This window comes from Falco punctatus (genome assembly GCF_963210335.1).
Source record: "Falco punctatus genome assembly, chromosome: 5".
Lineage (NCBI taxonomy): Eukaryota > Metazoa > Chordata > Aves > Falconiformes > Falconidae > Falco > Falco punctatus.
The window spans coordinates 55,394,810-55,406,922 of NC_137584.1; the positions used below are offsets into that span (position 1 = coordinate 55,394,810).

The 12,113-nt window shown below is 45.8% G+C and overlaps 1 protein-coding gene and 1 long non-coding RNA gene across 2 annotated transcripts; one reads left to right on the plus strand and one right to left on the minus strand.

The window, feature by feature from the left end:
- Nucleotides 1-516: 516 nt before the first annotated feature.
- LOC308065021 lies at nucleotides 517-3,440 on the minus strand. Its single transcript, XR_013928623.1, has 2 exons — nucleotides 3,100-3,440; nucleotides 517-3,015 (listed from the first exon to the last, which is right to left on the minus strand). It is a non-coding gene; the product is annotated as an uncharacterized lncRNA (long non-coding RNA).
- A 114-nt stretch (nucleotides 3,441-3,554) lies between these two features.
- CCN2 (cellular communication network factor 2) lies at nucleotides 3,555-6,805 on the plus strand. Its single transcript, XM_080390437.1, has 5 exons — nucleotides 3,555-3,977; nucleotides 4,080-4,302; nucleotides 4,462-4,713; nucleotides 4,933-5,144; nucleotides 5,460-6,805. The coding sequence occupies exons 1-5, from the start codon at nucleotides 3,561-3,563 to the stop codon at nucleotides 5,754-5,756; spliced, it is 1,401 nt and encodes a 466-aa protein (XP_080246563.1). The 5' UTR covers nucleotides 3,555-3,560; the 3' UTR covers nucleotides 5,757-6,805.
- The last annotated feature ends 5,308 nt before the right edge of the window (nucleotides 6,806-12,113 follow it).

A 12,113-nucleotide genomic window follows, 5' to 3' on the forward strand; every position in this document is an offset into this window, starting at 1 on the left:
GCTCAATGGACTTGAACTTCTCAAGTCCAAGTATTTTAATGGACAACAGTGCATTTCAGTGAATCTGCCCAACTGACCCTAGCAGAGAATCTGACCCAGTATCGTGAGGACCAGGTCCCCCAGTTCAGCGGTGAACATTTCCGTAGGCCCTATGCCATCCACTGCGCCACCCAGCCTTCTTATTCAGGTTCACTTTGGAGAAGAGTTAATGCCTCTCATTGGTAAGACTAGCTGACATGAACTGTCCTGGCTCCAAAGCGGAAGGCTTGCACCACATGCCTCACTCTAACAAAGCAATGCAAATGGCACGATGTAGGTAACTTGCTTGACAGCTTCTGGCAAATGTTGTTTTCTGTTTCAATTTGCCTTTGTTGATTCATGAGCTCACACATCCCTCCCAAACAGGATGAGCAAAAGTTCAGCAAACAGTTTACTTCAGAGCACTTTCTATGCCTACAGATACATAGAATAAGTTACCAGATGACTTCTAAGAAAGACAAATACCAGGCAACCACATTCACAATGGAATAAATCTTTATTTTTATTCTGTGTCTATTTCTGAGCTAGCAGCGTAAGTCTTGCTTGGAATCTGCATTTTAAGCAAAAGCCTGGTAACATAACTTCAACTAAACCTCTTCAGGATTTTGAGATATATTTATTACAATTTTTAAGAAATATTCCGGTGAACATTTTAGGAAAGGAACTAACTGGCATACTAAACCTGAGGCAAGCCAGAAATGTCTGAAGCCAGCTACAAGCCTATCATGATGATAAACAGCCCAGGGTCCAGATGTCCATATATGGCAAGACTTCCTATAAGACTGACAGTACTGTATGTGAATTGCGTATGGTTGTTGGATCAGATCCACATTCCTCAGGTATGTTTCTCTGGGAGCTTTTGATTTCCGCTTTGAGGGCTGGCTCAGACCTCCAGTTGCTCTTACAAAAAAATATCTGTGACTGAAAGTTGAAAATGTGCAAGATTCTTTCTTTAAGTACACAAACACTCCAAGTCTAGCCACTTTCCTGTAGTCTTGCCAGGTTTTCAGTGTGTCTGATACCTGATCAAGTGACTTTTTGGGGGGAAGGAGGAAAAAAAAGAAGGAAAAACACAAGAGAGGAATGCAGCATATCCACACCTGTACATTTTACAAGACTTCACCAAAGGAACTATACCGACTGAAACTGATGTAGACACACACATACCGTATATAGCTGTGTAAACAAGTCTGCAAGGCTGGTGCAGCGAATTCTTAGTTTCAGCAGAAAAAATACACTATCTTAAAAGCATGTGCTGTATAAACACCTGCATGGAAGTCAAAATTAGTGCATTTTAACCATTTTATGCATCAATGCCAAGATGTTTTTCTCCAACCCATGACACCCTGTCATCAGAAAGCATAAGCTGAAGACTGATTGCACTCTACCTTTGCTTCCAGGTTCCCTCTGCCCCTGTGCATACATACACATGCACAAACAAGGTACCCCATGAGTCACATCTAACAGCACAGAAACCGAAGTGACACAAAAGCAAACCTGATGGACCTTGATTCTTACCCACCTTCACGGGCTGGTACAACTTTTAATTCAGTGGGCTAATGCCCGATTCACAATGGTACAAGACCAGAATTAGTTCTCTAGACCAAATGCCTATTTAAGTCCTTTTTTTTGTTTTTTCTCAGGGCAGCAAATGGATGCAGCTTGATGTACTTGGCCTGCAGTGTGAGGACTTAGGACAGATTTATCCTTTAATTTTGGATTTCCGGGCTTTCTGATGGTTTGTTACTTTTAAACATACTTTTTCTGTCAGTGAGATTCTTAGGTTTTGTTTAATAAAATTGTTTCTTTGAAAAAAACTCTTACATGGAAATTTATAAAACATGTCAAGAGCCTCTTTCTCTCTCTCTCTCTCTCTCTCTCTCTCTCTCCCTCTCTGATGTTCTCCTACCATATTTAGGCATTTTAAAAAGGCATTCTGTTTACCTGGTTACATTTGCATTTTGGTATGCATGTCATACATAGTTTGGTACACATTATTTACCCAGTTCTGAGGCCATTCGAGTCCTTCAAGTAAATACAGATTTCAGGAAGCCTCTTAGGTCTGGGAACATATATTATTTACCATATAATATTTAATGTTAACTGTTCCCCTGATATTCTTTTTCTTTATCTTTCAGAGCCAATCTCATTTCTTTTAATAGAGAATTTCAAGTAGAAGAAATGACATCCAAACGACTTTACCAGTTGAAGTAGAGTGCTGGCAGAATATAAATAACAGTTTTACAGTACAATATATCCTATTAGCGCTTTACATGAAAACGTTTCTTTTTCCCCTCAAGAGTCCTGTGCATACATATTGCTGCATCACAGCGTGGAAGAACGCCTGCATATGGAGGGATGGAAAGAAGGAGGGGTATGGCAGCGGGAGAAAGCCTACATGCAAAAGACCGTATCTTTTAAGATAACCATCAGATTTCAGTTTGCCTAATAAGATGCATTAAGCCGGTCTCCCTCACTAAACACCAACATACTTCTATAGGTCAAAAGCCAAAATGCTGGCATTCCTTGCATTAAAGTGGAGGTCAAACAACATGACATCACTGAATATTCAGGTGATTATACATGGGGAGGTCAGGGAAGAACCATCCTCCTGGTTTAAAAAAAAAAAAAGAAAAAGAAAAAAGAAAAGAATTAAAAAGAGAGAGAAAACCATAACAGTTATCTGCAATGATTTAACAAAAGCCACAATGCTTAGGTCTTGGGTTTGGTCAAATACAAACCACAACATTCAGGTTTTGGCCGAGTGTGGTGGCATGCCAGTCTCTTGTTGTAATCCTGGGGTAGACCATCAGCAAGGTTGGGAAGCAGAGATGTGCAAGGAACGTGTGTTGCTCAGAAATGACAGCTGCACACAGGCAGTGGGAAAATAATAGCCACTTCTTCCATGCTTCTGACTCCATCCGCTGTGCCAAATATTTCAGAGTAAATAGGACTCTCTCTATTCATAGAGAGCATCTATTAAGGAAGGAACACATTACAAATATTCAGTATGATTCAGTGGTACACAGAGTCAATTTATACCCGGTAGTGTAATTATACCTTTTTTTGGTAGCACCAAAGGGCCGGGACCGTTCGCCGCCGGGCACCCCGAGGCGAGGGCCCCACCGGCCGCCCCCGGGGCCTCGGCCAGCTCCGAAACCACCTGCCTCCCGTCCCCTCTGCCCGGGCAAGCGACGAGGGGCGAGCGTGGACAGCTGAGGAAAGGAAATAATGGAGCCCCCCGGCCGCCCCCGGCAGCCGCGCCCCGCGCCCCTCGCCGCCGGACCCGCCGCCCCCTCCCAGCAGCGCGCTGCTGGGGGGAGCCGACGGCCGAGGGCTGCTGCAACGGAGGTGACTCACGTTTAAAAAACATCAGGATGAAAAATAAAAAAATGGGGGGGGGGGGCTGCGCGTTGGGGGGGGGGCGCAGACGGAGGAATGCGGGAGTCAGGGGTCAGGGCCGCTCCGGGGCGGCGGTGGCGGCGCGGGGCGGGGCGGGCGGCGCGGCGCGGCGCGCAGGAATGCGCGGAATGTCGCTGTTTGTCCGCGGCCCCATTCAGCCCATTGGCGAGGCCGCGCCGCCGCCGCGTATAAAGGGGCGGCCGCCCCGGCTCTCGGCAGTCAGACAGCCACTCTCCAGCTGCACTCGGAAGGAGCGGAGGAGAGCGGAGCAGCGCAGCACCCCGCAGCCACCCGACGGCCCAGCGCTCACCGCCACAGGCCCGGCCGCGCCGCTGAGGAGAACCGCCCGGCGAGAAACTCTCCTCTCCTCTCCTCTCCTCTCCTCTCCTCCTCACCTCGGTTCACCTCACCGCCCCTCCGCCGTGCAGCCCGGCGCCCCTGCCCGCCCGACGCCGCGTCGCCCACAAGCCGCCGACCGCCGCGGAATGGCCCCAGCCAGCCTCGCCGTAGCCCTTCTCCTCGCCCTCCTCAGCCCGGTAAGTGCCGCCGCCCGCGGCGCCTCCACCCTGCCCCGGCCGGCGGGACCCTGTCCCCGGCCCCGGCGGCCCTAACGCCCCCTCTCTCCCCGCCGCTCGCAGGAGGTGCAGGGCCAGGAGTGCAGCGGGCAGTGCCAGTGCGGCGCGGGGCCCGGCCCCACCTGCCCCGCCGGCGTCTCCCTGGTGCTCGACGGCTGCGGCTGCTGCCGCGTCTGCGCCAAGCAGCTGGGCGAGCTCTGCACCGAGCGCGACCCCTGCGACCACCACAAGGGGCTCTTCTGCGACTTCGGCTCCCCCGCCAACCGCAGGATCGGCGTCTGCACCGGTGAGTGGGGGCCGGGGCTGCCGCCAACCGCGGGGACGGGGACAGGGTCCCGCCGGGCAGGGGGACGGGGAAGGGGGAAGCCGGGGCCGCGACCCGTCCTCGCCGCGCCTGCCGGCCGCCCCCCGCCCCGCCTCACCCTCCGCCTCCTGCCCCTCGCAGCTCGGGACGGCGCCCCGTGCGTCTTCGGCGGCATGGTCTACCGGAGCGGCGAGTCCTTCCAGAGCAGCTGCAAGTACCAGTGCACCTGCCTGGACGGGGCGGTGGGCTGCGTGCCTCTCTGCAGCATGGACGTCCGCCTGCCCAGCCCCGACTGCCCCTACCCACGCCGGGTGAAGCTCCCTGGAAAGTGCTGCGAGGAGTGGGTCTGCGATGAGGCTAAAGAGCAGACCGCTGTGGGACCTGCTCTCGCTGGTGAGTGGGGGTACTTCTGTGGACAGCAGTCTAGGGGTAAGGGACACTCAGCATGGATGCTGAAGGCAGCGGGACAGAGCACCCCGGCAGCTGGAGTGCTGCAGTAAGTAGAGTTGTCCCACAGACTAAGTGTGGCTGCCTGAATTTCTTGGGAAAGAGAAGAGAGCCTTTAGCATGAGGTCAGGCACTGGTCTCATCTTGGTTGTTTGTCTCCTGCAGCTTACAGACTGGAAGAAACTTATGGTCCAGACCCAACGATGATGCGAGCTAATTGCCTGGTGCAGACCACAGAATGGAGTGCTTGCTCCAAGACCTGTGGCATGGGCATCTCAACCAGGGTCACCAACGACAATGCCTTCTGCAGGCTGGAGAAACAGAGTAGACTCTGCATGGTCAGACCTTGTGAAGCAGACCTGGAGGAGAACATCAAGGTAGATACTCATCTTTATGTATGATCTACTAGACTGCTTCAATCCCCTAGCAAAACCCCAGTGTCCTAACAAGAAGTGTCCGGTTCTGACTGGTAGTCTGTTTCAGGTGGTATTTGACTTTTGCCCCAGTGGTGAATAGTTTACAACTAAACGTCATTAATTTTCCCTCATGATGCATTGTGGCACCATGTAAGACACTCTTGTCTAATGAGGATATAATGAGGATTAGCGTGTCTGCTTGCCCTTAGGCTTTCCCACAGCACTAAGCTTGCAAGCTATCTTCTAAACATTTTGTATTCACTTATATCCTAACAGAAAGGAAAAAAATGCATTCGCACCCCCAAAATCTCCAAGCCCATCAAGTTTGAGCTGTCTGGCTGCACCAGTGTGAAGACCTATAGAGCTAAGTTCTGTGGTGTCTGCACTGATGGGCGCTGCTGCACACCCCACAGAACAGCCACCCTCCCCGTGGAGTTCAAGTGTCCTGATGGGGAGATCATGAAAAGGAAAATGATGTTCATCAAGACCTGCGCGTGCCACTACAACTGCCCTGGAGACAATGACATCTTTGAGTCTCTGTACTACAGAAAGATGTATGGAGATATGGCATAAAGCCAGAAGGAGGCACTAACTAGATTCTCAACTTGAACTGATTTGCATCTCATTTTGTAAACATGATTCAATAGCACAAGGTATTTAAATCGAGGTTTTTTTGGTGTTGTTTTTTTTTTTTTTAATTTCAACAAACTGCTTCATGTGACTTAAGACGATTTTTCTACTGACCCCAAATGGTGGTTTGAAGAAGAAGGTAAAATGGACAGTGGGACCACAGCAAGATACAGCTTCAGAACATGTTTTTTGTGAGGTGGTGTGAAGGGGTTAAGGTAAATAGGCAGGAAAAGCAGATTCAAGCAATTGTTACCTTAATGTGGTACAGCGTGCTTCATCTAGTAGTGCAATTGAGAAGGAGACCGTTAGCATGTTTGCTGGCGCTGGTTTAGTGACAGCAACAGCTGGAATGCAAACCCTCACCCAGCAAAGTGCTATGTAGGAGGTGTTCTGTTAGTCAGGACAGTAATGTTTCAGCTCCGACACTCTGATTCATGTACCTTGGTTAACAAGAATCAGAATTATGTCTATTAGACTGGACAGCTTGTGGCAGTTAATTTACCTGTAACAAGCTACTTTTTATTAATATTGTAAATACTGTGTGTATATATATTTGTACAGTTATCTAAATTAATTTAAAGTTTTGTGCCTTTGTTTAATGCTTTGAAATTTCAGTGATAGCCTTTTTTTGGAACAAGATAGGTAGGATTTAAAGCTTGTTTGACAATGCATTCAAAGCATGAAATAGATACTCTAGTGGAAATTGCTCAGATAGGGCCAAACGGTGAGTTGAGATCAAGATGGAGATGTTAGAGGTGCCTGTATCCTTACAAAGCATTCATCTGGCAAAATATGTTCACGTCCACTTTATTGGACAAGTGGCTTTAAGAGAAGTGGCTCTTCTGTAGCTCATCAGTCTTTCCACTGGAGCATTTGTTTCTTTCTTTGACTATGGCTCTTTCTGAACAGTTTATTTGTTGAGAAGTGTGACCAAAAGTTACATGTTTGCACCTTTTTAGTTGAAAATAAAGTATTTATATTTTTTATATAAATGGCTTGGTATTTCATTTACCTTTAGTCTTCCGTATTACTTTACATATTTCTAAAAGGGCTTGGCTTTGTGCACTAGATGAAAACAATGCATGGAGAGTTGGGGTCTCTTTGTCCAGAAGCACGTACGTTTCTGAATAAGCTAATGATTTATGGTTACTTTCTCTGTTACTAGTGAACCCACTGTAGTTTGTTACTTTTCTGAATTCAGAATGGAGGACAGGGCCAGGCTTGTGTTTCCAGGCCTGGTATTGCGCTAGAAAGTGCAGCAGGTTCCTCGTGCATCACATGTGGTGCTTTAAAATAAGCCAGCTGCTCACTATAGTGTTTGACTGCTACAGTAAAACGCCATGCAACGTGCTTAATGTCATTGAAGTGTTCCACTGATTAAGATTTGTTTTCAACTAAGGCAAGGAAAATGTTTTTAAAGTGTCTGTGTTGAGTGGCTTTTGACTAGAGTCAAATCCAGACGTTCAAAATTCAGTAGAATTCTCAGTAAAGAGTTGTATGATGACAAATCACAGACTAATACAGGTTGGAAGTGGCCTCTTAAGACTTCTCTGATTTAACCTTCATGCAGAGTAGAGCTAACTTAGATGTGGTTTTATTTGCATTAAGACCTTACTATGGTAGACAGAGCACTGAATTCAGACAGCAGATACTTGGGTGATATTCCTACTTGATGACCAAGGGCAAATCATCTTACGTGACAGTGTGAAATATTCATTGATTCAAACTCTTTCAGGCCCACAGGTGAGAAGTGTCATAAGAGCTACACATTTTGATAACAGCCTAAATGTTCTCAGATAAGCAAAAAGCAGTATAAGGACAGTTGTGAATCATTTACCCCATCCCCCTAAAGCTAAAAGGAAAGCTTAAGTCCTGTGCTAGGTCTTGCATTAACAGACTTTTTTTTGGCCCTTGATTAAGACAATGGGATTCTTTGAATTTAAAATTAACCTTTGCACTAGAAGCATTAGTTCTCGTTTTCAGAAAAAACACGTACTCTCCAACAAGAATCCTTTTCAGGCAAACAAGTTCAATCTGGAATTTTCTGGTGGCGAAAGAGTGTTAGCTTACAAAAATGTCCATCCTTCCTGAGCACCTTCCAGTCCCATTGATTTCAGCTAGCATTAGCAGCAGATCAGTGTAACACCAGCTTTGACTGATGATGGACAAGAGTGCCCTAAAGTAATGGGAAGTCAATGGGAGTCTTGCCAGTGGCCTCACCAGGCTTTGCACAAGGCCATAGAAGCATTTCCCCTTCCTCCAAAAATACGAGGAATTCTCTTGGCATGAGGAAGTGGCTTTCTGTGTCCCATATGAAATAGTTTTGGGTAGCCTCTGGCTCTTACGTTCCCTGAGACTCTTCAGCATTTTTTCTCTCTCTGTTCCCCCTCCCCCACCCCCAGGTTACGAATATGATGCAGCCATTCAGTTCAACCTGGAAACACTTCAAACACTCAAACCACAAGGACTGGTTGTCTGACTGCTACTGTGGCTCCACCCCCAAAAGAAAATTCATTTCTAGTTCCAGCAAGGACAGGACATACGTGGACTTCATTCATAGCCATCACTATAGAAGCTCTCAGGATCAGAAGAACAGAAAGAAGCACAATACATCTGCCAGGTTGGGATTGATGGTCTTAAGAGATGGGGTGTTTACGATGCTGCTCAAGCCTGTTCCTTTTAACAGCTCTACTGTAGGTGCATTCTTTTACAAGTTGGTATCAGACATTATAATGAATGGCCATTCCTTATAATGTCAACTTCTTGAGCCTCATGGCTGGCTCATGAGAGTCATTCAGGTTCTGCTTCCAGTCTTCTGTGGTGTGGGCTGTCTCCTATCTGTCAGACACCTAAGATGCACAGCACTGTGGCCTCCCCTGGCACTGTCCACCAGCTGTGTCTGGCATACCAGGCTGCAGGGCCAGAGAGCAGCAGCAGTGCTGTAGTTTAGGAAGGGTCATCTGTAACCAGACACCTACAAAGGGGGTCCCCCAAAACAGCTTGGGACCACGAACTATCATCCACCTGGTAACACAATGATGCAGCTGTTTTGCCTGCCATCTGACAAATTATCACACTACTTCACAGGCCAGAAGACACCTCCTGTCAAAATATTTTAAAGGCGGTTTGCTGTTGCCAGTGTGAATTCAGGAAGTATGCTGCATATGCAAATCTGTTTAGCAAGTTGTTGCTCTCCCCTAAGCATATCAAGGATCATAAATCTAAGCTATCACTTCATTATAATGATTTGCACTCCCTTGTTTTTTTCCAGGGACACATGTAGTCTTCTGACAGAAGCATGTATTTCACACCACTTTACAGGTGTTAGAGGGTTTTATCTCTGAAGGTAAGTAAATTTAAATACTTTGTGGTAAGGTCTCCTAGAGGTGTAGCTAGGCATCATACTGTTTGTGAGACTTTCTGTCAAAGATATCCTGGGAAAAAGGAGCCCTTGGGTGGAATTTATGGCATCTTAAATGGTGGTTAAAATGTGGGCCTTTCAACCATAAAGATTTTTCCTGGTTTCATTCTTTGTGCCTAAGATACATAGATGCAAGAATAAAAACTCGAGTTCAAAAGTCCAAAGTCACTTACATGGGAGAGAACATTGGTTCACATTCCTTCCAAAACACCTTGTTTTGGAAGTTTGTTTTTGGATGCTCAGAAAATCTTATTATGCAGGTTTGTTACTGTGCTTTTAAAATATTTTATTCGTATATGAAAACATATACCTTCAAATGACTGGCTTCTTAAAATGGATCTCCAGCAATACTAATAATGCAGTTGGTAAAGAACCACTGTAAAGTCAATACTCATTTAATAAATGATACTCAATTAACCATTAAACAGAAATTCAAGGTGTCTGGAGACCTGAATATCGAATAATTTGTGAAATAACACTAAGCCATCATATTTCAAATTTTTGTGCTATAACACTTTTGTATGGATTTGCAGCTTAGCTTTCTAACACAATACAGATGTGAACAACAGACACAGATTATAGCCCTTTCATATGAAATAGGCTCTACTCTCCAGATGGAAATTTGTCAGATTCCTCAGAGCTAAGGAACATCCAAAAGACACTAGTTAAGAAACTCTTCAAGAATGAGCCACTTTTAGTGATCCGTAACCACACAGGAACAAATAAGTCTTTGAACAGTATCCAGTTGTTTGTCTCAAAAAGACAGGGACCCAGCTGAGAAAACTGACTTTTTGGACACCACTAGAAATAGCATACTCTGAACTAGATTATTTGTATTTTTTTCATGTAGCATCACTTTTTCAGACATCGCAGTTGATGAAAGCATTACACTAAAAGGGACATTAAATGTAAGAAGGAACAGTAATATTCTTACCTAAATGTATAATAATTCAACCATTCTGACTTTGCATCCTACCACCAAAAATTAAGTTGTTTAAAAACGGTGCTTAAATGTGGCTTTAACTGACACTATACTGTGCCTACATATGGAAGTAGTTAGCAAGGAGAAGTTGGGATGAAATACCAGTGTAAGCTTTGCCCAAAACCCAAGAAGAATCTGAGCGAGGAAGTAGCTCAGTTAACTTATTTTTCCTCTAATTTTCCACTTTTTTTCCTCCCTGCAGTTCCTTTGATTCATGCCCATAAATGGACATACCAAAAGCCACCACATTCTCACAGTGTTTTTCAGCCTGCCTGGAACCAGGAAATACCAGGAATTTCTTCAAGGAACCTGTTCCCAAACTATATTAAAGCCCTCAACACATTTAGCGTTTGAATGGTTTAGAAGCATGACTAAGGTCCCATTGCCACTGCACGATCCAGCGACCCAGCATTGCTTCTGCATCAGAGGACAACTGCCTGCAGCCGTTACTGCTAGCCCTGGCTGTTTCAGCTCTTCTCTCTGCTGGTCTGAGCTCACATCCCCAGACAATTCTGAAAAGTTCCCCCAGAAACCTCTGACTGAGTGCTGTGGCAGCATTCCTCAGCTCCTTTCGGTTATTGGGGCAGTGCCAAATGCAGGAGTATTTACGTTTGCTTAATGGTAAGTAAATCCAACCCTAATAGTAGTATAATAGTGTTTATGCTGTGAGGAACAAAGCATCTTACAGCCTCACGAGCAGGACCAAAAGGTTGCTAACGTGCTACTGCAGTCTAAACACAATCCAGCGGTGCCTCCATTCATTACTCAGCCCCATTAATTGGACCGCTGAAAGAAATGCCCAATCTAAAGAAATGTTTGTTGTTTTAAATTAGTCCTATTAAAAAGCAGGTATTTAACAGCTTTCAGCAGCTATAAAATATGTTTTCCGGCTCCTGAGCTAAATGCTAAGAACTAGCTTTTCAGCCAATTCTCAGGACTTAGGTCAGCCTAGGTAATTGACATAACTGCAGTCACACTGGTTTAGACCACCTGTGGCCTAAAGTCCTGAGGCTGTACAATGTTAGGGAACTGCATGGGGCTGTGTGCCTGGGAGGGCTCCCAGGAGGACACAGGCTGACTCCTCTGGCATTTGCTGGGCAATAAGCACTTGCAGGAGCACAAATTTCACAAGAAACTATTCTATAAACAGCTAAAAGGGCAGCCTACTGGGGAAGTAAGCGGTAAGCCAGCGTATCTGCTAAATGAATGTGATGGACAAGGATTCAAAATAGACCTGAAATCCTGTTCAAGCTTTAGACAGTGTAACATCTGGGAAGGCATAAGATATAATCTTAATACACTGTGGTATGGTATGATGTTAATTATGCTTTCTTAATTACATATTTCTTAATGTATGCAATGAAAAAAAACCACAACTCTTTATTCTTAACCAAGGAAGACACCTGATGTCTTCTGATGAGAGAGAATGTCATCATGGACTTTGTAATTTGGCGCAATGCCATGCTCTGAAGGCACTTACTTTGCCCTAACTCTCAGGCTTTGGTTACTTCACATGGGCTGAGCCATTTGCTGATCCAAGAATATGTATGGCCCAGCCAACACGTCTGTAACAGTGCTCTGGTATCACACAGCTCCAGCCCCAGGTGAAGAGCCTGTTGGGAGGAGAGGATTGGTAAAACAGAAAACTGGTGGCCATCCCTCTGGGGTTCAGCTTCACAGCCAACGAGAGCAAGACAGAAAGACTACACTGTGCAAAACTTGCACCTTCGTCTCCGTGAATCAAGAGTGAGAGAGCAATGCCTGTTTGGTGAAAAGCATGAGAATTAGTTGAGGACCACTACACACTGTAAAGCCAGGGAGTAAAAGTAGACAGTCTTGCTCAGAAAATACTTGTGTTCAGATTTCCAGTTTCTGCCACCTTAAGGAAGGTCAGTGT

What these genes read in the sequence shown, in the direction of transcription:
- CCN2 (XM_080390437.1), top strand. Translation starts at nt 3,561, where the DNA reads ATGCGCGGAATGTCGCTGTTTGTCCGCGGCCCCATTCAGCCCATTGGC. An exon ending in TGTGGGACCTGCTCTCGCTG is followed by an intron (nt 4,714 to 4,932) that starts GTGAGTGGGGGT and finishes TGTCTCCTGCAG; the next exon opens with CTTACAGACTGGAAGAAACT. An exon ending in ACCTGGAGGAGAACATCAAG is followed by an intron (nt 5,145 to 5,459) that starts GTAGATACTCAT and finishes ATATCCTAACAG; the next exon opens with AAAGGAAAAAAATGCATTCG.